The sequence below is a fragment of the Phalangium opilio genome, unplaced genomic scaffold (genome assembly GCF_054372755.1).
Source record: "Phalangium opilio isolate 3A_F unplaced genomic scaffold, DU_Popi_V2 ptg000329l_1, whole genome shotgun sequence".
NCBI lineage: Eukaryota > Metazoa > Arthropoda > Arachnida > Opiliones > Phalangiidae > Phalangium > Phalangium opilio.
Genome location: NW_028324226.1, coordinates 6,475,403 through 6,501,990, shown reverse-complemented (window position 1 = coordinate 6,501,990; position 26,588 = coordinate 6,475,403). Strand labels below are relative to the sequence as shown.

The following is a 26,588-nucleotide window of genomic DNA, read 5'->3' as shown; positions in this document are numbered from 1 at the left end:
TTTTAATTCAAAAAGTGGGGGTTACTGGTCCTCGGGACCAGTTTATTAATTGCAAATCTATAGGAGAACAAAGGTGGGGACCACTCCGGAGACCAGTTTATTATTTAGGACACTAGGGGGGGTCACTGGTCCCAAGGACTAGTTTAAAAAACAGTCTGGGAAATAAGGGTATTTTTTAAACTAGTCCTTGGGACCAGTGACCCCCTACTGTCCGTATAAATAAAGTGGTCTCTGGAGTGGTCCCAGCCTTTGTTCTCCTATAGATTTGCAATTAATAAACTGGTCCCGAGGACCAGTAACCCCCACTTCTTGAATTAAAAAACTAGTCCAGGCAATTAATAAACTGGTTCTGGACCAGAGGAAGTGTGCTATTTCCCAGACTGTTAAAACAATGCCGACTCAATTTATAGAGGCCCATGCATGGTGCCTCGGGAGTAGGGGACCGGACCTTTTATCGGCCGCCTCTCCCAGGAGCTAGGTGGCGCTTTCTGTTGTATAAATATTTGAATGAATTTAAAGTTCGCGCCAAAGATATTTTGGCGCCAAAATGCATGATACCTAAATTATCGGTTTTTGCTAGCATAATTTTTAAAATTAAGAGGAAATACGACAAAATGATGATAAGAAAAAAATTTTTACCATAGAAATTAACATATATCACTACAAAAATTATAATATCTTATTAATGACCAGAATTAACATTTTGTAACAAAGCGGTATTATCGCAATGAAAAATATCACACTCTTCCCTTTAGTCTACATTCATTTTAACTTTTTAAATCCCGTCCCTAATTATATTTCATAACATAAGAAACTTAACTAGTTAAATTTACTAACCTTTGCGAAAATTATTACCTCCACATCAAAAACAGTCGAAAACTCCGTTTCCAAAGAGTGACCCCTAACAGTCGAGTCGTATACTCCCCCCCCCCCTCAACCGCATAGCCGTAGTTTCCCTCACTACACTCTTACACGGCGCGAAAACATTTTGAATCCTCTGTATCGGAGAGCGCCAAGTCGCTGTGCGGCACTTTTTGGCGAATTCGAAAAAGCGAAAATAAATTAAAAAACCGAGGCATGCATGGGCCTTTATAAATTGAGTCGGCATTGGTTAAAAAATATCCTTATTTCTGATGGTTATGGCAAAAGCGCGGTGGCGATTGGCGAAACGCATAGCAGCCGACAGATTCTGACCCGCTGCCATATGCCGCTGCGGCTTCGGTCAGTGGTAGACAGTCGTGTATGAGCTCAAACTAAAAACTTAATTTAAACTAAATTAATTAACAGAATAATAACGTTTTTTGAGAAATTATGTCGTCTCTACTACGTGCATCGAGTGCTCTAGTAAAAAATGCACTAGGAGAATTACATTTACAAGTAAGTTAAAATTAATTTAGGAACCTGTTACGTAACAAGTGAATGTTGCCAAGGTTTAGCGATTTATGACCTCTAGAGGAAAATTAGTGGTTACGTAACTTACGTCATACTTTAGTTTTTTTAAATTCAGCTTAAAGCAAAGGCAAGCATGGGTTAGCAGTTATTTAAAATAGGTCTATATTCTATAAATCTAGTGCTTTCATATTATTATATAAAATGTAGGTGTTTAGCCAGTGGTTATGTAACAGTAACATTATAACATATGCCATTACTGAATATTAAAAATAGCTTATCAAGGTTCATACAAACCTGGAAAACCGGGAAAACCTGGAAAAATCAGCGAAATAAATAGTTGACAAAAACCTCAGGGAAATTTCGAATTTTTAGTAAAATTCAGGGGAAACAGGGAAATTTGCGTCAAACAGGGGCCAAGTAATGAAGCAAAATGTTTGTAAACATACCCTCCATAGGATTAACATTACACTATACTTTGGAGGCTCGTAACTCTGGTTCTATTAGAGATACGGGGATGTCCTTTGAGTATATTATAGTCCTATTTATCCCCCATCTAACCATACTAAAAACGTACGGCTACGACAAACAGGGGCCGAGTAATTAAGCAAAATGTTCGTAAACATCCCCTCCATAGGATTAACATTACACTATTCTTTGGAGGCTCGTAACTCTGGTTCTATTAGAGATACGGGGATGTCCTTTGAGTATATTATAGTCCTATTTATCCCCCATCTAACCATACTAAAAACGTACGGCTACGACAAACAGGGGCCGAGTAATTAAGCAAAATGTTCGTAAACATCCCCTCCATAGGATTAACATTACACTATACTTTGGAGGCTCATAACTCTGGTTATACTAGAGATACGGGGATGCCCTTTGAGTATATTATAGTCCTCTTTATCCCCCATCTAACCATACTAAAAACGTACGGCTACGACAAACAGGGGCCGAGTAATTAAGCAAAATGTTCATAAAAATACCCTCCATAGGATTAACATTACACTAAATTTTGGAGGCTCATAATTCTGGTTCTACTAGAGATACGGGGATGCCCTTTGAGTATGTTATAGTCCTCTTTATCCCCCATCTAACCATACTAAAAACGTACGGCTACGACAAACAGGGGCCGAGTAATTAAGCAAAATGTTCAATATAACACATCATCCATAGGATTAACATTACACTACACTTTGGAGGCTCATAACTCTGGTTCTATTAGAGATACGGGGATGTCCTTTGAGTATGTTATGGTCCAATTTGTCCCCCATCCAAGCGTATTGAAAACTTAGGGCTACAACAAACAGGGGCCGAGTAATTAAGCAAAACGTAAACAAACATACCCCCCTCCATTGGAATAGCATTACACTAAACTTTGGAGGCTCGTAAATCTGGAAAATTCAGGGAAGTATGTGGGGAAAAACCTGGAAATCTCAGGGAAATTTTTTTTCCAAAAGTTGTATGAACCCTGCTGATTAAACACCAAATAAGTTTTGGAGTTTAATAATTGGATAAAATAATTGCAGGTAACGAAAACCTCAGCAGTTTCATCCGCTCGAAACTTTCATTTCACCATTGAAGGGCGTCAGACAAGCTCAAAAACTTCGACTAGTCAGATATCTACCGATTATCCTGTTGTAGATCATACCTATGATGCGGTTGTTGTTGGAGCTGGGGGAGCGGGTCTTCGTGCTGCATTTGGTTTGGTTCAAGAAGGTTTCAAAACTGCTTGCATCTCCAAATTATTTCCGACCAGATCCCACACTGTAGCCGCACAGGTAAACTTGAACAATTTTTCCAGCATAGGGAGTGGTCAAAGACGTTAAATTAAAATCTCCTTAACTAAATGCTACCTCCTCTAAGCCAGTTGGGTGTCTTCCCCAACTATCTTTTCACTCTAGTCTGGGATATAAGAATATTTTTAAACTAGTCCATGGGACCAGTGACCCCCGCCCCCTTGTGTCCAAAATAATAAACTGACTGGTCCCCCTTTAGTTTTCCTATAGATTTCCAATTAATAAATTAGTCTTGAAGACTGGTCCCCCGTTAACCTTAATTTTCCTATAGATTTCCAATTAATAAACTGGTCCTGAAGACCAGTAACCCCTTAAAAAGTGGTCCAAGCAATTAATGAACTGCTTTTTGACCAGTGGAAGTGTGTTATTTCCCAGACTGTATTCAGTCTATAAAGTAATCCTCCACAGTCTGCTACAATGACCTTTCTTGTGACTTCACAGCTTCCTATCTTTTACCGCTCAGGCCATACAATTTAGACTACCAATATTGACGTCACGTCCCTCTAGCTCCTCCCCTCTCAATAGGGACTTGGCAATTCTGGCTTAACTCCGCCCCCAGCGCCATTATGGTATGTTTTTTTAACAGAATGAAAGCTATATGTTTTTTAGCACTAGTGGAAGGTAGCCTGACGTTGCATGACGTAGTACTGCCAAGTACCAATACTACTATTTTTAGAGAAAGGGGAGGAGCTATTTTTAAACCATATCCCTCTGTCATTTCTATATAGTTTCAAGGTAACTGTAAAATAGGGAGTGGATATAGAGGTCAAATTCTCCTCTACTAAACGTCCACCTCCCCACGCCCCACCTTAGCCAATAAGGGGCATTCCTCCCCTTGCCTTCCACCCTGTAAAGTTTGCTGCCATTTTGGTGGAAAGGGGAAGAGTCATCTTAAGTCACACCCATATGGCAACTCCGCAGTTTATTTGATATTTATCATTCATTGCTTGGATGGAAAGAGGATTTTAAAGATTTTGTTGGAGTGTGTAATATTTGATTCAAACATTTATTTAGGGTGGAATTAACGCTGCTCTTGGTAATATGGAACCTGATGATTGGAGGTGGCACATGTGAGTCTCTTTATGTTAAACCCCTTTTAGCGATAGTGGCTAGGAGATGGTTTATATTATAAGTTAATTTAATCGCGTCATTTAGATAAGAAGCGCTGATCAGATAGGCACAGAATTTACATTAGGGTAGTTGTAAAATGTCTCCTCTCGTAAGATGTTGTCATAGGATTTTCAGAGGTGGCTTAAACTTGCTATTTATTCCAGTCTATCGTAGATAAGAATCGGGGAGGGGAAATTTAATTATCTTTTTAAAGGCACAAATATTTATCTTGTTTGTCATTTATTAATTTAAGGTATGATACGGTAAAGGGATCTGATTGGTTAGGGGACCAAGATGCCATTCATTATATGACTAAAGAAGCCCCTAAGGCTGTGATTGAAGTAAGCCAATATACATAGTTTACGGACTAGGGAAGGATTGATACCATTTACACCAGGAGGCGAAGGTACTTGGGGCTGCACCTTGTCTGCCAAATAGCCTGGCCTCCTCGTGTCTGTAAATGGTATCAATCCTCCTAGTCTGAAAACTATGGACTAACGCTACGATTTGGAGGAAAAGAAATATATTGACCAATTTTATTATCGTAAATTAAACTTTAGCTTGAAAACTATGGCATGCCATTTAGCCGTACACCAGAGGGTAAAATTTACCAAAGAGCATTTGGTGGACAGTCATACAATTTTGGAAAGGGTGGTCAAGCTCATAGATGCTGTTGCGTAGCTGATCGTACTGGACATTCTTTGTTGCATACTTTATACGGACAGGTATTTTTCAATGGCTTTTCCATCTAACAGGGACTAGAATCGGAGAAACTGTGAACGTACGGTGAAAATTAATGTTGGGGGTTTAGCATATATTATGAGGGGCTGGTTTACAGAAGTTTAAATGTGTACTATTTGCATTGAACCTCGTATTAGACTAGTTTTCTTATTCCATTTTCAAAGCTACAAAACTTAATTTCTTCGTAGTCTTTGAGGTACGACTGCAATTTTTTTATCGAGTACTTTGCCTTGGATCTTCTAATGGAAGAAGGCGAATGCCGTGGTGTGATAGCTTTGTGCCTTGAAGATGGATCTTTGCATCGAATCAGGGCCAAGAACACCGTATTAGCTACAGGGTATGAGGTTTTTTTCTTCTTCAAACCATGGAGTAACTGGGATATAACCGTAACGCAATCCATTTGGTATTAGTGGTTATGGTCGAACGTACTTCTCGTGCACATCAGCGCACACTTGTACCGGCGATGGAACTGCCATGGTTACCAGAGCTGGACTTCCGAATCAAGATCTTGAGTTTATTCAGTTTCATCCTACTGGAATTTATGGTGCTGGGTGTCTTATTACCGAAGGTAAGACCCTGAACCCTCCGATGTTTTTTGTCGTAGCCAAGATTAAAATCTTTCTCAATAGGATGCCGTGGTGAGGGCGGATTTTTAGTTAACAGTGAGGGTGAAAGGTTTATGGAAAGGTACGCTCCCGTGGCCAAGGATTTGGCCTCCAGGGATGTTGTATCCAGAGCCATGACCATTGAGATCCGAGAGGGAAGGTAAAGTGAAACGTGTTCTTTTAAGTCCCGAGGAACGCTTACTGACCAAAGACTTAACGCTCCTCCTACAGAGGAGTTGGTCCAGAAAAGGATCACGTTTACCTTCAACTTCATCATCTTCCTCCGGAACAACTTGCCACCAGGTTACCCGGAATCTCAGAAACCGCTATGATCTTTGCCGGAGTTGATGTCACACAGGAACCAATCCCTGTCTTGCCAACCGTCCATTACAATATGGGTGGTATACCAACAAATTATAGGGGTCAAGTCATCACCTATAAGAATGGCGAAGATAAGATTGTCGATGGATTGTACGCTTGCGGAGAATCAGCCTGCGCCTCGGTTCACGGAGCCAACAGATTGGGTGCCAATTCCTTGTTGGATTTGGTTGTATTTGGAAGGGCTTGCGCTCACTCCATTGCAAAGTTCCATAAACCTGGCGAACCAATTGGAGAATTAAAGCAGAATGCCGGAGAAGCTTCCGTCGCTAATTTAGATTCTTTGAGACACGCTAATGGATCGACAACGACTGCTGATCTTAGGTTGCAGATGCAAAAGGTATGCGAGAACTACAAAGGTGCAGGGGTGTGCGAGTACTCGTTAAGTTCGAGTACTCGGTTCGAGTATCGAGCCGAGTACTCGACTCAATACTCGATAACAACACATTGAGATACTCGAGACAGATTCGAGTAGCTTTTTAACATCTTAAATACTCGACAAATACTCGAGTCCGAGGCTTATAACTATAGCAGACGATGAGTTCATGATCATTTATTATATCTAGTTAGATATTAGATAATTGAACATCTTCGTTATTTTGAAGAAATTTGCAAAATTGCTACTCGACAAGTCAATATTTGAGACTCGATAATTACTCGAAAGAACCAAAATTTGACCTATCTAAATACTCGATACTCGAAAGTATTTTTGAGACTCGGCTCGATACTCGATAAGAAATTAGTTTCGATACTCGGACTCGGCTCGAAACCGAAAAAACGGGACTCGCACACCACTGCAAAGGTGACATCCCTAAATTTTATAAATAAACAACTGCACACTTTAGACTATGCAAAACCACGCTGCCGTTTTCCGTACCGGCGAAAGCTTAAAGGAAGGATGTATTAAAATGGATAAAGTATATCAAGGATTGGATGATATTAAAGTACATAAAGATAAACATAAGTCTGGTTGAGAAGTATAAGGTCTGAAATTAAACGTCTTGTTTTGATATTTGACAGCTTTACGACAGAGGAATGGTCTGGAACACTGATCTCGTTGAAACGCTAGAATTGCAAAATCTCCTTTTGAACGCTGTTCAAACTATCAATTCAGCCGAAGCTCGCAAGGAAAGCCGAGGAGCTCATGCCAGGGAAGACTTTAAAGATCGACACGATGAATATGATTATTCAAAACCTTTAGAAGGACAAAAGAAAAAGCCAATGACTGAACACTGGAGGAAACACACACTATCATACACGGACCCTGCTACTGGAAAGGTAAATATTTTTATTTTTTTTTTAGTTATTGGACTAAATTTACTAATCCATACACTCGGGACAAGTTTTCTACTAATAATGCGCCAGTCGTTTTGATAGGTTTTATTTTTTGGTGCTATGCTTAAATAGTTGTTCCAAATGGGCGGGACCAGTCGCGTCCGAAAAAAGGGGCGGGACGAGTCGCGTCGTCCGACAAAAGGGGCGGGATGAGTCTGCGTCCGACAAAAAGGGCCGGGACGAGTCGCGTCGTCCGAAAAAAAAGGGCGGGACGAGTCTGCGTCCGACAAAAAGGGGGCGGGACGAGTCTGCGTCCGACAAAAGGGGGCGGGACGAGTCTGCGTCCGACAAAAGGGGGCGGGACGAGTCTGCGTCCGACAAAAGGGGGCGGGACGAGTCTGCGTCCGACAAAAGGGGGCGGGACGAGTCTGCGTCCGACAAAAGGGGGCGGGACGAGTCTGCGTCCGACAAAAGGGGGCGGGACGAGTGCGTCCGACAAAAGGGGGCGGGGTTGAGTCTGCGTTGGACAAAGGGGCCAAAATTCAGTTTTCTATTCGCGATTCGAAAATGGTAATTGTCCAAAGTAGTTCACACGATTAAAACATTTAAATGGTTTAATTTTATTTCAGACTACTTTAGAGTATCGTCCAGTTATTGACCACACATTAAGCGAAGAGGAGTGTAAGATGGTTCCCCCAGCTATTCGGGCTTATTAGAAGGTATGGAATATAGAGTAATGTTAGATATGAAAAATTATAATTTTGAGGGGGAACACCATTGGTAGGCAGACTTTCCACCGCTAGAAAGATTTATTTTAAAATATTCTAGGTTAACGCTCACTCGATTCGAAGCCTTGTGTTACCTCATTTAATGTAAAATCAAAGATTGTTTTAGATTAAGTTATTTCAAAAATAGTTTAATAATCTCACCCGATACGCGACCTTGAATGAAATAGTTTTTAAAAAACAAAATCTGTGTTTTGTTAAATTAAAATTAGCGTTTCCATACTGCTTTTTCGTTATTTGTACTGAAATAACTAAGAAACAAAGAAACAAACAAACAAAGTATTTGTAAATAAAAATCTAAGACTTCTGTGGAGATTTTATTTAAGAAACCAATTGATATTTTGAACTTTGAACTTTATTGAGTTCTTTGTTCATTTAGGGACTTTGATATTCTTTGAAAGATGTCGATAATAAGATCGCACGATAGTAGTAATGGTTCTACAATTTCCGCTTCGGCCGTGTCTTTATTAACGTTTTTAGGGTCGAGTAATGGTGATTTTATCTTTCCGTGCTGAATGTCGTGAAGAACCGTTTCTAATATGCTACAAGAAAAGAAAGGCTTAGTGGAAGAGTTACGAAGTAAGTTAAAGGTTGGAGTTAGGACTGCCGCCTGCGGAACCAAGAGGAGAGACTCGGAGTCAGACAAAATGCATGTAGTCCCCCGTTCCTAAAATGGTACTGTTCCGTTCCCGGTTACCGCTACTCCCCCTCAGGGAGAGAGAGAGAGTACATTCTCGCGCATGCGTTTTAATCCTCATGAGCTTGTTTGTAATTTTGAATATCCCTAGTTTCCAACGCGCGCTTTTACTAACGGCTTGCGCGTCGAAGTTGCGCGAAACTGTATGTGGTATCTGCCTCGTTTTTCTAGAACGAAACTTACTTTTCAGCTAGTTCTTTTCGACAGTTTTGAGTAGTGTTGGAACTGGAATCTTCTACTTTCAGGCTCGTATAATGGCTAGTTTTCTTCAGAACTGGTTTTGCGTCTTGTTTAATTCCCAGCGCTTCCGTTATAGTCATGATGGAGTTTTTGAGGATATCTCTGCTCGGACTCGAACGCGAATCGTGTTGAGATCCAGTGGTGTTAATACTGCTTTCAAAAATGCTAGTTTATGTTTATTGTTAACACAATGGAATTGCATTAGTTATGTTAGAAGTAAAATGACACTAGAAGTAAAGAGCTCTAGCATTGATAGTAGATCGTGGCACTAGTGAACAAATTTGAAGATTTTATGCCGCTTCCATCGCGCCTACACTAGAGAGAAAGAAATTGGTCCAGTTCCAAAAACATTTCCTACCCCCTTCCCCTCAACCTAAAGCCGCGGAACACGGACGCGGGTGCTTGAATCCAGTTCGGCCGTCTACCACCGCGAGCGTCTCACGTTTTGGAGGGAAAATTCTGAAACCGCCACTAGAGGGCCAACCGTTCTTGTGTTATCAAGAATATTCACTTTCGACGAGTGAAGAATTTGGGTTAGCTCAGTAGTTCCAGAAGGGGATAATAGAAGAAGGATGCCACTCTGTATTATCTTAATACATTAGTTATGTAACGTCATTCTTCCCAGGCTCACCCTTTTAGTTTGCTTTCCCGCTCATCAAACTACAAATGGGCATCGCACCGTAAGGTGAATTCAATAGTTGTTTGGCAATAAATCGCCAGAAATTATCCCACAAACCTCTTCTTGACGTGGGACAAAAATGCTCAAGCGCGTCTTGCCAAATGTTTAAACGCTAATAGAGTAATGATGAGGGAACTATTTATCGTGTATGTGATTCGGTTTAGTAACCTTGCTATAAATGTTCCGATGTTGGGAAGAGTGACGTTACACTTACCCCGCTTTGTGGTACACTTCTCTCGAAGAGAAGTATTATATACTTCTGGTAGTTCTAGTCTCATCTCACTTCTGGTTATGTTAAACGTACTCGCAACATTTCTCTCCGTCTGATTGATTACGTTCAACTTCAGTTCTTTTACTTGGATCTTCTTTACTACACGTGTAGTAAGATATTTCATCTGGAATATCAGAGTCGCTTTTCAATTTTTTGTCCATTACGATGCTGTGATTGGACTTGTTATTCATCGTGTAATAAGATATTTGGCTTGAATTTTGGCTGCTACTCGACGTATCGGAAGAAGTGTTGTTCTCTTCTTCGCGTATTGTGTCTGAAGATTCGTCTCCGGGCCTCAATTCTACGGCTATTTCCTTTTCCGCAAGATTTATTTCTTCGACCTAAATTCAAATTTTGCCATTACTAATAACAGCAGTCTCCAAGAATTGGGCGGTTATTCAAGTAAGTTTACGACGCATGGGTCATAGTGATGTCAATAGAGCTATCACAGAAGCCTTAGTGTGACGTCACCCATGCTATTTGCCCATGGAACCAAAGCGGTATCAAACATGGCCGCCCACTGACAAAGCAGAGCCCGTGACGTCACAATTGGCATAGCTAGCCTCTATTAAGAGATGTGGTACAAATTCCTCCCACATCTTCGCGTCACCGCAATGTTGCCTTCTATGTTTTCTCGCAAATGAGCTTTATGGCGAAGCATTTGTTACCTTGGGTGCTTTTGGTATTGTATTTTGATCTTTCCTAATTTTTTCAGCTTCGTAAATTAGATTCTTCATGACTTTGTAATCCTTCTAAATTTAAATTGACCTTTAGTTAAATGAAAATTTCACAACCATCATCTTACGTACTTTTACTTCAACCTCTTCTTCGTGGTTAGATAGGTTGTATTCCCTAACGATAAATTAATATTGTTTTTAGTTGTTGCAATTTGAAAGAAAAAAAAACCACTTTAAGTAATCTCATAGACAGCATTTCACTACTTAATTATAACTAAAAGGGTTCGCTGAAGAGACACAAGATTTGACTAAATCAAGTGTCCCTTTGCTTATGTTTTAATAATTTAGCATTTCAGATGTAAATTGGACCCATTTTAAATAAATTTGATTAATTCCTGCCATAGCAGATTTCGATGTAACTAATAAGAGGGAAAGACACGGGGGTAAAACATTGCCTTCTGTCACGCTTTTCGGCGCCTGCGCTCTAGGCGCTTTGGCTCCAGAGAGTGCGCGTAAACGGCTATGTGTCTGTATACTTACTGATATAGCTGCCCGTGAGATTTCTTAAGTGATTTCGCGGTCAAAAGCACCCAGCCATAGGATATCAAGAAGTGATATCTAGTTTTTTAGGGAGAAGGTATTATTCGCGTCGCGCTGACGTGAATTTTTAAGAACCAACGAGATACTGGTTGTAATTTAGAGGCGGGGATTAACTCCGGACCTACGTTTGACTGGAGATAAAGCTGGAAATCTGGCGAATTTATACCTTCTCCCTAATAAACTAGATATCACTTCTTGGGATATAAAAAAATTAAATTTTACTTAATTGTTTCTGGTGATAAATTTTTCAAGATCTTGTATCCATTGTAACTTATGATATGAGGCATTGCCAAATAATGGTGTTTGTTCTTCAACTGACTAGGGTTCGTAATTTCGTTTTTATGGATGTCATAGAGACTAACAATTAGGTATTAATTAACGGTAATTAAATATCTTTGTTTTGTAATTTTTCTCACGTTAAATTTACCCCATTATGTAGCGACCAGGAGGTTTCAAGATAATAGCTAGTTTAGTCAGAACTTGCTCCATTGATTGTAAATCGCGGAATTTTAAAGTGCAACCATATGGGAGTAATTCGTTTTTGTAGGTGTACAAGCTGTGAACGCTGTTGTGAAAGAAATTTAGTTCATACCAAGAAGCGATATCTAGTTTACTAGGGAGAAGGTATAATTTCGCGCCACATTTATAATCTAGCTTTATCTCCAGTCCAAACGTAGGTCCGGAGTTAATCCCGCCTCTAAATTACAACCAGCTTCTCATTGGTTCTTGAAAACTCACGTCTGCGCGACGCGAATGACGAAAATTACGTATTTTCCGACTGAGGAGAGCTAGCCAAATAGCCCGGCCTCCTTTTACGTCCCCCCTTGTATTTTGAAAGGGGGGACTGGGACTATGGCGCGAGAATATACTTAGGCATCTTATACCTTCTCCTTAATAAACTAGATATCACTTCTTGTTCATACAGTGTAGTTATAAATTTTTTTATGATAATTACTAGATTAATACGTCTTCTCTCGAAGTTACGCTTGTAGTCACTAATTTAGACTGTTTGCTCTGTGAATTATTAGACGTTTATCAATTTTACCATAAGTTCATAAGATATGTTCCATAAGTCATGAAGTGACGTAGGTTATAGATTCGAGCCTTCGAGGTAAAGCGATGCCTGGTGAGGCGCTGTCAAAGGCTTACTACAGACTAAATAGGAAGGGGGACTGCAAAACCGAGTCGTTCTCTAACTAGCTCTCAGTAACTTTCTACTACTCTCTAGAATTACGAAGTATAGGTAGTGTCAGACTTATGGAACGTATCTTATAAGCTTATGACGTTAGGAAGCATTTTTTTGCGTTTTAACATACCATAAGTTCATAACTTAAGATAAGTTATAAACTTTTATTAACATACCCAGTGTCTTCTGTAAGCCTTTACTTGTTTACATAACGAGGTGTTGGAATGTCTGAAAAGATTATGTTTCTTTATTAAACAGACAAAATACCTAACAGGGAGGGAAAAAAGGCCTTAAGACTGGCTCCTCCCCTTTCCCTCAAAATGGCGACGAGTGATAGCCTAGTGGAGGGGGGGGACGCCCTATTGTGGTATGACGTTTGTAATGGTGGTTTTTCAGTTCTTGCCCGCTCTCTATATAGTTTAAATGTAAGAATATAAATAATTTAATTACGATTCACTGGATGATGATTCGTCAGATGTTGAATTGTTTGAAGCATCATCATTTATCTATTGAAAATTGAAATTTTAAATTGCATCTTTTGGTTTCTTTACTTGTTCCATAAGTTTTACACGTTTTAATGAGAGTTTTTCGTGAACACCGCCATATTGAAGTGTCATACTTATGGAACATGTAGTATATCAGACTAGTCTTACCTCCTCTTTGGTTCCGTCTTGATCGCTTGAAAGATATTCACATTATTTAAAATTTAAAAACAGTTGAAGCGATGCATAATGGCTGCAGAAACCTTTCAACTTACCAATCTTTCTCAACTGCAATATAAACTTTGTCATGTTTTAGCTGATCAGAATTTTTAATTTCCATTCCACTCATAAGATGCAGGCTTAAAAACTCGTTAAATAAGAGCGCAATATTTAATCAGGGTTTAATTAGAGTACTTACCTCTCAATATCAACGCCATATTGGTTGGATATTTCAATCAACAAATTTTCATATGATTCAATTTTACTTCTTTTTAGGAATATTGGTACGTAAGGTCTAAAAACACTGAGAAATCCAATAATTTTTGTTAAAATTTAAATCTCTTTAGCGTCTGAATGATGTAATAAATATAATACTTACAAAATTCTTATTAAATCGTTTGTTTCGTCCATAATTTTGAGTGCCAAAAAGGCTATAAAACCTTCAAAATGGCCGAAGGAAAAAGTATGAAAACAATTCACGTGTTTGAATTTCGCGCATTTGCTCTCGTGGAACCCCGTGAGCTGTTCGTTTTTCTGATTGGTCAAAATGTTATGACGTTTTCCATTGGCAATCTCTCAGCATGGAGTAGTATTATAGGAGGGCCTATGTAATTTCGTCTTCCGCCGGTAAAGTGTAGAACAGTGGAAGGAAGCAGCGTGGGAAATAAGGCGGTGGCATAGGGCGAATGACCAGTTTAAAAATTGCCTGGACCAGTTTAAAAATTAAATCGGAGGGGGGGGGTCAGTGGTCCACTTGACCACTAATAAAATTCAAGGGTAACCATAGTCCAGAGTCCAGACATTATCTCAACTATTTTAATTATCCACTGCTTCATTTTAGCAGACGACGCGTCCTGTCAATGGCCATGGACCAATTTATTTATTCCAGAGTCCAGACCAGGGGGGTGGCAGGCCCAATGTCCAGTTTGGGCGGCAAAGTTTGAGGGAATACGACACATGTTGGCGACCCTACCCTATAGGTGCCGACTGTCCCGTGTCCGGAGGTGACTTACCCCAATTCCACCTTCCGTCACCTCCCAAGTAAACCTCATTTCCTACCCTGTTTACACACATACGACCTAGCAGCCCCCGTCGGTGTTGGGCCGCGTAGGGTCTCACGCTCACTTCTTCCTGGTGCTCAAGGCCTCACGGCTAAGCACTAGTGTACGTTGGTGGAAAAAAAATGTCCAGTTTTAAAAAATCCTTATTTCCCACCCTGGAAGGAAGAGGTGAACTGTTACACGTCGTCTGATCAAATCTCGGCATAATCATATTCATAAAAATGGCTCCATCGGCTCAAAGTCTTCCGAAATTACGCGATTATACAATCGAACAAAGTGAAAATGAACCGAAAGGTATTCGAGCGATATTTTTGGGTCCTCCTGGTTCTGGAAAAGGAACTCAAGTAATTACGAAATCTATAAATTAACCCGCGAAATCCAAGTACATGTAGGAAGCCAAGGCTTAGCGACAAAACCTTTTTTCACACACAGGGACCACGCATTCAGGAAGTCGGCTACTGCGTTTGTCTTCTTTCAACTGGTATCGTTAAAATATTCTTATTTGTTTTCTTCGAGTTGTTTAAACTTTGGTTACAAACAAACAGGGGACATGCTAAGGTCCGAAATAGCTAGTGGGTCAGAACTTGGCAAAACATTGAAGGGTATTCTTGCTGAAGGCAAATTAGTCAGTGATTCTTTAGTCGTTAACCTTATTGCCAATAAACTCGAAACGCCCGAGTGCAAGAATGGCTTCATTTTAGATGGTTTCCCACGAACCGTGGTGCAAGCCCAAGAGGTATTAGATGAAATGTATACTCAGAAGTTAATATCTTCACTGCTAGGTTAAATAAAATGCCATGTGCATCTTCCCAGTTCTGAAATGTCTAATACACCACTTCGACATTCTGTTGCGCGCATGCCCGATGCCCCGCGCTCGAAGCGCCGCAAGGGGAAAGACTGGAAACTGCTCTTTGTTACCCCTACTAGCAAAAGCACAACCCCACGCGGGTTTTTCCCTGCCCATCTTAATAAGTACTAGTTCGCAGTAGCCCGCTGTGGCGCCCTAGGTAATGTCAAAGTGGTGTATTGAGCGTGAATTGAACCTTTTTGGTTTTTCCTTTCTCCATGGTGTTCCCCATGAAAAATATTGTAGTTTTGTGCGTCCTTATGACTCATAAACTCAGTAGAGCTTCTTTCCACATTGTCACTTAGTGTTTAGATTTTGTTGTGTATGGCAGTGAGGGTTTCTCTGTGAAATAATTGTATCTGGGTTGCTTTATTGCTGGCAATTATAAAGTAGATAGTGTTTTGCTTGGTTGCACTATATAGCACTGGGGGCCAATGCTCCATAAATGTTACCTACATATACACATAACATGGAATCAATGCTTAATCTCTCTAATGATTAGTATATTGAAGTTACCATAAGTTTATAAGATATGTTACATAAGTTTGTCACTGGTTACTGAGAGTTTGTCATAGATTCTGGTAAAGCGACGCCTGTTGAGGTACTGTCAAAGGCTTAGTACTGACTATATATGAAGATGGACTTCAAAACTGAGTCCTTCTTGAACTAGCTCTCAGTAAGTCTCTAGCATTATGAAGTATAGGAAGTGTCATACAGGGTTCGTACACGACCTGGAAAACCTGGAAAAGTCAGGGAAATTGAAAATGGGCCTAAAAAGTCAGGGAAATTTAAAATGGACCTAAAAAGTCAGGGAAAAGTAGGGGAAATTTAAAATGGACCTAAAAAGTCAGGGAAATGTCAGGGAAAATATATTGGAGGGAAATTTAAAGTATAAGGGTGACCAGAAATTTTTTTGTCCGAGATTTGAGCAAAGCACCAAATTCGCGGAGCTCGCTTCGCTCGCTCAGGTTATTTATGATTTACTTTAAATTAAATTTAAACGAATTAATTGGCTAATTTTTATAACAATAACTCGTGCAAAAACTATTTGAGTGAATATAGATTGGTTTTCATATACGTTCGCCATGTACGTTATTGCAAATGGTCAGGGAAATTTGTGGAATTTAGTCAGGGAAAACCTGGAAAAGTCAGGGAATTTCATTCCAAAAATTTTGTACGAACCCTGTTATACTTATGGAACATATCTTATACCAAGAACAACTAAGCCATCATGAAATTCAGATTTGTGCCTTATCCTCCTTAGGAACATGATATTGATAATGTATACTAAAGGGGCTAGAGAAATTTCCTCTCCCATTAATTAAAATTTAACTGGGCTCGGGGTTACAAGTAATTTGTGAGAAGTAATTTGTGAGAGCATCTCAAATTTGGCACTGGAATGATCTGAATCAAACAGAAGTACCAGCTTTTCAGTCTGTTGTAGATAGCGGTTGAATTGCACTCGCAAATGACTGGCAACACTTGTCTGCACACTGTATTGGCTTGTACCCCTAAAATTATGATTCTACAAACCAGACATAAAACTCTTAAGTGTCGATAGTTTATAATTATAATTGAGAGAAAAAAAGTGTGATCAGAAGTAGGATAAGGGACTAGAAGTATTGAGCTAACCAAATTCTTCACTTGGCGAAAGTGAATATTCTTGATAACACACCAACGGTTGGCCCTCTCACCTCTGGGAGCGGTTTCTGAACTTTCCCTCCAAAACGTGAGACGCTCGCGGTGGTAGACTCCCGAACTAGATTCAAGGAGACACGTCCGTGTTCCGCCGCTTTAGGTTGAGGGGAAGGGGGTAGGAAATGTTTTGGAACTCGACCAATTTTTCTCTCTCTAGTGTAGGCGCGATGGAAGCGGCATAAAATGTTCAAATTTGTTCACTAGTACCAGGATCTATTACCAATGCTAGAGCTCTTTATTCCTAGTCTCATCCTACTTCTGGTGTGATCCATGACACTGGCATATTACTTGCATTAAAAGCAAGTCTCGGCTGTGGTTTACTTTAAAAAAAATGCCACTAGATGCTCCCATAGTCGAGGGGTGGAGTTGACTAACCCGCTATGCTTAGTAAAGCCTATTTTTAGCTCCGCCCTCGAGAACGAGTTCCGATTGGTTCCTGCTTTTAGCAATGTAAAATACGTGTGTAGAATATTAGGGGCGCCACAGGAGCGACATTGCTTTAAACATCATCAGAATGTAGCCATGTGGAGAAGATATTGAATTCTGGGTTATTCACTATTAGCAGGGATAGATTTAATTTTAGAAGTAGGAATGGAGAACGGTTAGTATTTACTTCAGTCTGACTCATAGCCCAGTAATATTGAGCCCCTCCCTCCAACACGTAACGAAAATTTTAAATTATCTTATTGGCTCAATTAAACTACGTTTTTTTGACGTTGCTGACGGAGGCGACGAAAAATACGTTATTCATTTTTAGCTCTGTCGCAATGACCCGCCTCTTCTTTCAACCCCCCCCCCCCCCAAAAAAAATTCGGGACTTTGACGCGCGCCCACATTACTCTGTTCTCCATTCCGACTTCTAAAATTTGATCTATCCCTGCTATTAGTTAGCAGCCTTAGTCCACCTATAACTTTTTTTCCGATATCGTTGACGGTGTAGTTAGATAAGTTATTGGAGGCCAGGCGAGCCCGGTTACAATCTGTGATTGAATTTGCAATTGATGACGATTTATTGGTCAGAAGAATAACTGGTCGATTGTTTCATACCAAAAGTGGTAGGAGTTACCACGAAGAATTTCATCCTCCTAAGAAACCAATGACTGATGATGTTAGTATTATCTAACAGACAGTTAAGTTAGTCTTTTGTATCAGAATCAAAATTTAGATGACGGACAATTTCAGATAACCGGGGAACCGTTGATCAAGAGGGCTGATGATAATGCGGAAACGTTAAAAAAACGGTTGGAGACTTATCATACTCAAACGAGTCCTTTAGTAGAATATTATAAGAAACAACACCTGTTGACTACGGTGGATGCTTCAAAAAGCGCCGAATTTGTTCATAAGTGCATAAAGGCTGCTTTTGATAAAGCCGCTTCGAAACCAAAAGATTTAGTTTATTTTGTTTAGAAGGTTTAGTTAGTATTTTGTAATCAAATGGAGGTTTCCTCGCATTTAAAAGTGAATTTTATTCACATTGGGTTTATTTTTTTCAATTTTGATAAGGCAATTTAAATTATTAAATTCAACATCGAAAATATAATTTTGGGTGGGAAGTAAATTTAACAAAATTGTTCTCTGAAATCAGTACAAAATTAAAACAGTTATATCTTTTTTCTTTCAAGTTTACAAAGTGATGGATAAATTAAAATCATAGGGTTTGTAGCTAGGGATTGTCAATTAACGATAAATGAAAATAAAAGTATTTTTTCAAGTCCATATTTGCAAGTCTTCAGTGGTCTGAGTTAAGCCGGGTTTACACGAGACACTTTGACACCAATTTCGAAAGCATTTTCTCATAAAATAACTACATGATGAATAGGTTAATGTAACATTTCGACCCTCCCAAAACGGTTGAAAATGGTTTCTAAGAAGCGATATCTAGTTTGCTAGGGAGAAGGTATAAGATGCCTAAGTACTCACGCGCCATAGTCTCAGTCCCCCTTTCAAAATACAAGGGGGGGGACGTAAAAGGAGGCCGGGCTATTTCGCCTCTCCTCAGTCGGAAAATACGTAATTTTCGTCATTCGCGTCGCGTTGACGTGAGTTTTCAAGAACCAATGAGATGCTGGCTGTAATTTAGAGGCGCGGATTAACTCCGGACCTACTATACGTTTGGACTGGAGATAAAGCTGGAAATGTGGAGGCGAATTTATACCTTCTCCCTAGTAAACTAGATATCGCTTCTTGGTTTCGAAGTGTCTCGTGTAAAGCTTTAATAGAGAAGTCTAAGAAATTGTGACTTCTTTTTCATCTTGATTCAATATACATGGTTTTTCATTTCATTCATTATTTCATCTGTTACACTATGACCTTTTGATCATAAAGTTATGGTTCTATAATTTTCATCTGTCCTGTTGTTTGATGGACAGTTGACTTTTAGACGTTTCAGGTTGGATTTTATTAAAGCTATAAAAACGGTTAAAATAATCCACGTCTTATTATTATTAATATTAGAAAGAAAATAGAAGTGATGCAGGGAATCTTTCCGCGGTCTCTATGTCAAGCTCATATCATTATGGTATCATATAAATTCCCTATGTCGCTTCAATATTTTTCTCATATTATGTATGATGGTAGATCAATGAATAGTGTGTATCACAAGGGTGGCATATTTAACTAGTAAATGCAGAGAGAAAAATGCCACTGCCAGCGTTGCCAAATAAAAATTACCAAATTATCGTACCAAAGCCAAAAAAATGATCGATTTTCAGTTTTTCACCCAAAATTATCGTAGTCTCTGAGCGCCTCCAAAATAGCGGTAAAACCAATGCGGGTGTTCTGATTCACCTTGTATTTATATTAAAATCAGTACAAGGGTCCTGAGGGAGAAAGGTAAATAACATCTCCCAGTCCCAGAGTTTCTCACATCCTGACTTTGGCCTTGAGTGTATTATTATTATGGTGGGATGAACAAGATTCACTGCCTCGAGTCCTATTTCGTCTTTTTCTACACCTATCGAGACTTTTGTGCCCAGATTAGTTAAATTTCCCACGAAATTCGAAATTATAGTACAATTATTGTACGCCTAAGCCGAATTATCGAATTTAGCGTACTATATAGTACAGCGTCAAAATTATCGTACGCTAAGAGAAAATTATCGCATTGAACTATAATTATCGTACGTTTGGCAACGAACGCCACTGCATATGAACTAGCGATGGTCGAATTTTCCTTGCTTTACTACCCACTTGCTCCTAAAGGGAAGTTCTAGACTAGAACTTCTAATTTTTATACGAAAGAGTAGGCCTATCCTATTATCACTTATCAAATCTGCGTAAACTTTAAATCCAGGTGCATGAATTTAGGCCCTACGTATTGGTAGCTTTTTTCATAGGGCCTTTTTTATTCCTCCCATTTGATTAACATTGGGTCCCGTGTTCACTATTTAGAATCAGGGTGTTTACATTTACCAGCGATTGTTCACATTGGGGTGTTCTAAGGGGTTTTGGAAATAGGACGTTGTGCAAAATTTAAAAGAGTTAAAAAGCTGAAAACATAGCGAATTGTGTCTAAATAATCATATTTCATGTCCTGAAAGTTTCAGGTGTCTAACGTTAGCGCCACGAAAGTTATTCAAATATTTGTAAAAAAGTGTTCACAATTACCAGTACCAACCCTAGTTCACGCTTGATTAAAAAATGGGCTGTATTTACCTGATATTACGGTCTGCAGTAGGTAAAACGAAACAATAACCATATTGCCCGCTAAAACTCCAGAAATTTGTAAAATGTACGTTGCGAAATAAGTTTGAGCGATACCAAGAAGCTGTAAAAGTATATAAAAAACTTACTGTAATTTATTTCACAATAAGTGTGTGTCATGATTAACATACCCCTCCAATACCAATTATGAGTCCAGATGACGCGGTTTCGGGCAGTGGATATGATATTTCCGCGCCAAACTCTAAACTTACAGTCAGGTATGCTGACTGGAACAAGCCCAAAACGAGAACGGACAAGTATATCGATATCATATTGTAGTACAAGCATCCCATGAAAAACAGATATCCTAGTAAACAACCAATTGACGTGAAGATGTACATTTCTCTGAAATATTTTTTGAAACATTTGTAACGAAAGCCGTATTTTATTAACTTATAATTGGAAAATCGGGAAATTATAGAGGTTGTAGGGATGAAACATCGAAATGTGGACGGGTCATATGTGTTACAATCTACTTTAAAGGAATGCGCGACTCCATGATCACCCCTAGCATTCTGGCTAATCTTCTGGACACAAATTTTACGTTGCCAAAGGCAGGAACCAATCAGACCTAATGCACTAGTTCCCATTGGTTCCTGCCTTTGGCTTAACTAGCCTTTAGCAAGCTTAGCCACAGTGTAGCAGAAAAGCCATCTATAAGGGGCATCAACGGAGCCGCGCTTTCCTTTAATCAAACTTCATTGCAGCACAATAATTCTATGTTCCACCTCTATAATGTCCTTTGAAAACTAAGGGATGTACAATCCGTTAAGTAGGGGCGGGGCCTGTATCAAGCTTATATTCCATAAAATGGAGCTCTATTGGGCATGCGTGGATTTCGCAGCGTTATCAGTGCTTTGGGAATGGGCATTTACCAGCATTTCCGTTGAATCAATGCGCCGAGTCGTTCCACGTTTACAGTCACCTGACATTTCCCAATCACTACTTGAGGAATATTATCGCGTCGTAGTATTACTTCAAAATGTAGTTCCTCACACGCCCCTACATAACGCATTGTACATCCTAGTACGAGACACAAAGGCGTTAGCACTAGGTGTGTCTGATGATCTAGAGAACCCTTTTGAGGCTAGACGGGAATGTTCTAGGAACGTAAATACAGATTGTCCAGCGGGGAGGGTAGATATGGTATTATTTTTGCGTAATTTTCAACCTGTATTTCCGCGTACGATCTAGCAAAGACCCACATATCAAAGACGCTGGTATACCAACTAGAAGGATTAGTAAACCCAGTATTCCTACGTCCTTGTTAGCATCCTGTAAGTGAAAAAATATATCCCCTTTAATCATTAGAAGGGGCAGTTGATAAAACAAAAAAGGCTGACGCGCACGAATATGCAATGTTAAATTTCGTTTGAAAAAGTGTTTGTCAAGTGCAGTCTGCAAAAGTTTAACTGTACAAACGATGACTCACTGGATAGAATCGTAATATCAGATCGTTCATGATTGTAGGAATGGCGTTCATAATGCCAAAGTTAATTCCTATTGTTTCGAATAGAAAATTTACTAAATTTGTACTTAGTTTGATTGAAACACAACTTGTACTTTACCAGAAGCTACAATTTGCAACATGCAATTTGTGTTGAACATTATATCAAGTCCGATTTTATTCAAATTTAGTAGTGATTCGCTCAGCATTCCATTGACATGTTCCTTTGAAAGTCGAACTTGTTTTTGCGACAAACTTGGAGGAGACTCTGGACTATCTTGTAACCCTTTGTGATTTTTATTTAAAATTTACTTAATTTAATTATTAAATTCCCATGGACAAATATTCATTATAAAGCCAACTTGATAGTGAAGATTCCTTAGTTTTATCATAAGTTCACAGATTAAAACCAAAAGTATACAGCATTAAAGCTAGTTCGCGCCGTGTAATATGAGAAACCCCTTTTACCTCTCAGAATTTTGTAGACCCCTCTTCGTATGTTTACCATCACGACCGTAGCACAGGAAAAATGCGTGGATAGGCTTCTAAACTAGCCAGTACCAACGACGCTACCAAGACTTAACTTTTTGATCGCCACCATATAGTACTATTTTCAATAAACAGGTTTGTACGGAACCTGGATAACCTGGAAAACCTGGATAAGTCAGGGATATGGAAAACAGGGGAAAAAGTCAGGGATTTAAAATATTTTCCTAAAAAGTCAGGGATTTTGTTTGGTATATCAAACCATTCTTCGAGCAATGATAAATATGAGCAGGTGTGAGAAGTGCATGGGCTTTGGTAAATACCTTAAAATGGTCAGGGATAACCTGGAAAAGTCAGGGATTTTCAATGTAAAAATTTCGTACGAACCCTGAAAACCTTTGACCCCCTTCTCCCCCAACCTCTTCCCTGGTTGGTTGAGAAGAAGGTCGGTTTTACATGACGCCTACAGGCTGGGAACTGTTAAAGAAGTAGACTTTTTGTTTTTATCTGTGAACTTTTGGTTTTCTGGGCAAAATGAACATTTCTCGCGCATGGGGGATAGAATTGAATTTCGTACCGAAAATTATCATGAAAAAAGCAATGGTACTAGCGACAGCGAATGAAATATGCAAATACATCAACTGATACTTGATTTCTTCCGAAGATTTACCAGTTACCAGTAAAGGCGGTATCAAACAACTGAAAGCAACACCTAACTTATAAGAGAAAATAGTTACTTCATTTTACTTTTCTCGTAACTACGCCTCGTCAGAAATACGTTTAATTTACGTTTCTGTTGCTTGGAAATTGCGCAAGCCTGATATTGGCTTGCAATTTTCTCAAACTGTCAGTGTACAATCATAAGTTCCTAAGATATGTTCCGTAAGTTGTCACTGGTTACTGAGAGCTTGTCACGAAGTGACGGAAGTAAAAAGTCATAGATTCTTGAAAAGTGACGCATGGTAAGACGCTCTCAAAGGCTTAGTACAGACTTAATAGGTGAGATAGACTTCAAAACCAGAGTGTTGTCAATTCTCGCGTCGTTCTGGAACTATCTCTCAGTACGCCTCTAGCATTACAAAGTATAGGTGGTGTCATACTTATGGAACATATCTTATAAACTTAATATGGTACAATGTAGTAACGTAAATTTCACCTGTGTTGGAGAAGGCAAGTCCCAACGTTTGTTCGAAAGAAACTTACTATGTTTGAAAATATTCCAACGGAGCAAGCTCTGGACACTTCATTTGGTCCGAACCACGTTGACGCGAAGAGGGTAGTCACCGGCAAAAAGCAACACTGTGACAATGCGATGAAAATGTGCCCCAATATCAGAGCCCAAAAGGACGTTGGGCCCAATCCGGCGCATCTGATCCAAGCACCGACTGTTATCAACGTGATACCCAAGACTAAGACGAACCTCATTCCCTTGAGTTGCAGCAGCAAATTTGTCGGGTATAGAAGAAAGGCGAAACCCAATAAGAAAACCATTGCCGTGCTGGACACCTCAAAGAGATTGACGTCGAAGAAGGACATGATGACATCACCAATGATGGCGTATTCAGCAAAAAACAGGGCACTTATGAAGGAACCGTAACTAAATACGAACAAGGACCAGAACCTTTTTGAACTTAAAGATATGTCCGTTGATTGTCCAGTTGTTGGTTCATTTTCTGTACATGGATTGTTCATTTCTTTAAGGTAATTTGTCGTGTCTATGTAGAACACGGTGCTCTGTCCGACTGACTCACGCAAGGCCATGTTCATTTGTAGAGAATTTGTCTTTAGATTGATAAATGTTGTTTTACGTATACCAAGCGATAAAATTATACTGGTTCCATTTCACCATCTAGCGATACGTGTACTTATGGCTCGTTGTAATTCACATCACGTTTGTCTTTATATTCATCCTTGAACCCTTACGGACGCTATTCTAGCTCGCACAAAAGTTCACAATGATTCAGGTGGCACATGAAAGTTCAATTATATCCAAATGTATATGAAACCGTAGCTGTTCATAATCTTTTAAACATCCTTTTTTTTCGCTTAATTACTTCCGTTGCAAGATCACCATCTGTTTAATCTAAGTGTGTTACGATTACTTATAGACTATTCTATTAACTGCTTTGAGAGAAACAAAGACATAGGCGGAAGGTTACCCTCTTGGGTTATTTCCCTCGCGCCAAGAGGCAAAGCCAGACGGAGCCCGAATTCACTACACTAGGGAGGCTAGCCAACTCGCACTGCCTCTAGCGGTGCTTCTTGACGCATGGGAAATAACCGAATGCCACATTTTGTTTGCTTGTCTTGTGGAATTAATGGAACGGTCTACTTTTAGTGCAATCCCTGTACTCCTTTTGTAAAGTTAATTATTATAAAATGAGGACAGAAACTTGTGCTTTTAAAACTTTGCTATCTGAACCCGATAAAGAGATGGCAAATTTGTGGAATAGGAATTTTAAAATATGCTTCGTAGATTAATCATATCGACATGGCAATATAATAATTACGTTTGCAATTGGCTCCTAAATGTCCTGAACTCTGGTCTGTGGCTAGTGAAACAATTATGCTATACAGGGTTATAGACTATCTTTAAGAATTTCAACCTAGAAACCGGTGTTCAGGGTCGAAATTAAGCAACACAGTGGTCCTTATAGATATGTTTCACCTGCGGAACATATTTTCTTAAACATCGCGTCAATTTACTGACTTTAAAATAATACTATCTTGTTTAGAGCAAAAGGTTCCGTGAAACACAGGCACCCATACTGTCCTTCTTTACAACTTATTTTGCTAGTTCCTACCTCTGTTGTCCTGGTAATTAGTAGTGAAACAAACAAAACTCACAAACTTACAATGTAGCTGAACTGATGCAGTTTATTGACATCTTCGAGTGTCTTTAAAATAACGTTCAAATCGCATTTCTTTACGAATAAATGAATGAAGAATATCTTTTTAGTTCAAACAGGTTGTACTGTTTTATGCCGCTGGGCTTCAGTAATGAAAGGGTGTACGAGAAAGATTGGAACACATGTGCGCCGGTAACTGGGTTGTTATATTACTACCTTCCGGATAGATAATAACTTTGGAGTAACGTGACTTTCGCGTTTACAAGGTCCTTTAAATATTTGAAATTCAAATAAAATTATCGCGCTATTTCTTAAAAAAAAACTTAATTTTGACGCCGAAATTTTTCAACTCCATTTTTCAAGGCTTCATTAACAAAATGGGTAGTCGACTGTTTAGCGGATGAGTTTAAAATAACTGTAAAAAGGTTGTTGAAAGATTTCTAGAAATTGGTTTACGCTTGGTAGCTTTTTTAATGTATGAAGTTAAATCGCCATGGACCGTCTGCCGTAGACCTCTGCCGTAAAAAGCGAATTTAAAATAGAATTACTAGTGTAGAAGTGTTTCATTTCACAATGATCAAAGTCACGTGTTAGTTTGTACTATTCTTGCTTGAATATTTGAGCGGTATTGTTTGGGATGGTAATAGTGGAGAGATACAGTGTTCCGCAAAAGCTGGTATGGACCAAAGCAGAGTGAACTTTGTCTTATTTTGAGCCGAAACTGTTAAACGATCAAATCAAAACTTAATTAGGGTCCGTCTGGCATCTATAAAAAGAACTGTACTTGGGTCCATTCATCCTGTAGATGAAAATTTTGAGGGTGAAACCGTTAAGGCTAGCGTTGTTTATTCTTTGTCCATATGAAATGCTCAACACCTCGACGATATTTTCTGGGTTTTGAGTCACTAAAAGTATATGCACTGTTCTCGGTGAGATCCAATTGTTAGGTAGGTAGAGAGCTAGCGTACGTGTTTTTTGAAATTTAATTGCCAGTTGGCGGGATGAAGGTGCGTGCGAGGGTGCGTGTAATTCTTCTTGAATTCTTTTTTCTATCAAACCTTTTGCCATGAAATATTCATAGCAGAATTGAAGATATTCCCGAGTTAATAAAAACATAAAAAGAAGTGGACTTATCAGTAGGGCATTCCTATCTTATTATTTTCAATATTCTATTAAAAAACTGAATATACAAGGTGTCTCTGACAAGTCTACCATAAAATAAAGGGTTGTTATTACTTCTTAATGTCAAACTGAATGAAAAATGCCAAAGAACATTAGGTGTGCAACGTTTATTTACAGAGGTATTGGCTCCCAAATATTGATTGGTCCCTAAAACAGTGGAAATAATCAGGCATGCGGAGC

General features: G+C 39.2%; 5 protein-coding genes across 6 annotated transcripts in view; 2 read left to right on the top strand and 3 right to left on the bottom strand.

Annotated features, from left to right (window-relative positions):
- LOC149610564 (choline/ethanolamine transporter flvcr2a-like) overlaps nt 1-23,687 on the bottom strand; it is a 159,344-nt gene extending 135,657 nt beyond the window's left edge. The window contains exons 1-8 of one of the 2 annotated variants that reach the window (XR_016376717.1): nt 23,581-23,687; nt 22,955-23,089; nt 22,013-22,177; nt 21,877-21,944; nt 21,616-21,719; nt 20,576-20,789; nt 20,397-20,508; nt 18,898-19,148 (exon numbers count right to left, since the gene is read on the bottom strand). Coding sequence is in view for 1 of the 2 variants with exons in the window: in XM_089859317.1 (XP_089715443.1) it covers nt 19,060-19,148; nt 20,397-20,508; nt 20,576-20,789; nt 21,616-21,719; nt 21,877-21,944; nt 22,013-22,177; nt 22,955-23,015 (813 nt within the window). In the remaining variant the exon portion in view is untranslated. Of the gene's footprint in view, nt 1-18,890; nt 19,149-20,396; nt 20,509-20,575; nt 20,790-21,615; nt 21,720-21,876; nt 21,945-22,012; nt 22,178-22,954; nt 23,090-23,580 lie in introns of those variants that run through there. The other variant, XM_089859317.1, reaches the window with a different exon arrangement.
- Nucleotides 1,195-8,389, top strand: SdhA (succinate dehydrogenase, subunit A (flavoprotein)). Its single transcript, XM_089859293.1, has 13 exons — nt 1,195-1,377; nt 2,919-3,170; nt 4,203-4,258; nt 4,552-4,639; nt 4,859-5,023; nt 5,228-5,376; nt 5,450-5,607; nt 5,669-5,804; nt 5,876-6,362; nt 6,868-6,966; nt 7,043-7,300; nt 7,927-8,016; nt 8,126-8,389. Exons 1-12 carry the CDS (start codon nt 1,312-1,314, stop codon nt 8,011-8,013), a joined length of 2,001 nt encoding a protein of 666 aa, XP_089715419.1. The 5' UTR covers nt 1,195-1,311; the 3' UTR covers nt 8,014-8,016; nt 8,126-8,389.
- LOC149610566 (uncharacterized) lies at nt 8,389-14,318 on the bottom strand. Its single transcript, XM_089859313.1, has 14 exons — nt 13,513-14,318; nt 13,333-13,437; nt 13,190-13,273; nt 13,086-13,110; nt 12,883-12,938; nt 12,609-12,660; nt 12,202-12,260; nt 11,674-11,811; nt 11,469-11,603; nt 10,779-10,821; nt 10,638-10,721; nt 10,003-10,310; nt 8,963-9,169; nt 8,389-8,624 (listed from the first exon to the last, which is right to left on the bottom strand). The coding sequence occupies exons 1-14, from the start codon at nt 13,542-13,544 to the stop codon at nt 8,438-8,440; spliced, it is 1,515 nt and encodes a 504-aa protein (XP_089715439.1). The 5' UTR covers nt 13,545-14,318; the 3' UTR covers nt 8,389-8,437.
- Nucleotides 14,367-18,460, top strand: Ak2 (Adenylate kinase 2). The gene is made up of 5 exons (XM_089859318.1): nt 14,367-14,538; nt 14,627-14,675; nt 14,740-14,930; nt 17,680-17,847; nt 17,922-18,460. The coding sequence occupies exons 1-5, from the start codon at nt 14,416-14,418 to the stop codon at nt 18,147-18,149; spliced, it is 759 nt and encodes a 252-aa protein (XP_089715444.1). The 5' UTR covers nt 14,367-14,415; the 3' UTR covers nt 18,150-18,460.
- LOC149610563 (choline/ethanolamine transporter FLVCR1-like) lies at nt 23,492-24,138 on the bottom strand. Its single transcript, XM_089859553.1, has 2 exons — nt 23,581-24,138; nt 23,492-23,533 (listed from the first exon to the last, which is right to left on the bottom strand). The coding sequence occupies exons 1-2, from the start codon at nt 24,136-24,138 to the stop codon at nt 23,492-23,494; spliced, it is 600 nt and encodes a 199-aa protein (XP_089715679.1).
- Nucleotides 24,139-26,588: the final 2,450 nt, after the last annotated feature.

Coding starts and splice junctions, on each gene's coding strand:
- SdhA (XM_089859293.1), top strand. CDS start 1,312: ATGTCGTCTCTACTACGTGCATCGAGTGCTCTAGTAAAAAATGCACTA. Junction 5,024..5,227: donor TGCATACTTTATACGGACAG/GTATTTTTCAAT, acceptor ATTTCTTCGTAG/TCTTTGAGGTACGACTGCAA. Junction 6,363..6,867: donor TTAGGTTGCAGATGCAAAAG/GTATGCGAGAAC, acceptor TGCACACTTTAG/ACTATGCAAAACCACGCTGC.
- LOC149610566 (XM_089859313.1), bottom strand. CDS start 13,544: ATGGACGAAACAAACGATTTAATAAGAATTTT. Junction 12,939..13,085: donor AAGACGGAACCAAAGAGGAG/GTAAGACTAGTC, acceptor AATTTTCAATAG/ATAAATGATGATGCTTCAAA. Junction 10,822..11,468: donor TTATCACCAGAAACAATTAA/GTAAAATTTAAT, acceptor ATTTATCGTTAG/GGAATACAACCTATCTAACC.
- Ak2 (XM_089859318.1), top strand. CDS start 14,416: ATGGCTCCATCGGCTCAAAGTCTTCCGAAATTACGCGATTATACAATC. Junction 14,676..14,739: donor CGTTTGTCTTCTTTCAACTG/GTATCGTTAAAA, acceptor ACAAACAAACAG/GGGACATGCTAAGGTCCGAA. Junction 14,931..17,679: donor CCGTGGTGCAAGCCCAAGAG/GTATTAGATGAA, acceptor TTGACGGTGTAG/TTAGATAAGTTATTGGAGGC.
- LOC149610563 (XM_089859553.1), bottom strand. CDS start 24,138: ATGGCCTTGCGTGAGTCAGTCGGACAGAGCACCGTGTTCTACATAGAC. Junction 23,534..23,580: donor TTGGAATATTTTCAAACATA/GTAAGTTTCTTT, acceptor TCTCCAACACAG/GTGAAATTTACGTTACTACA.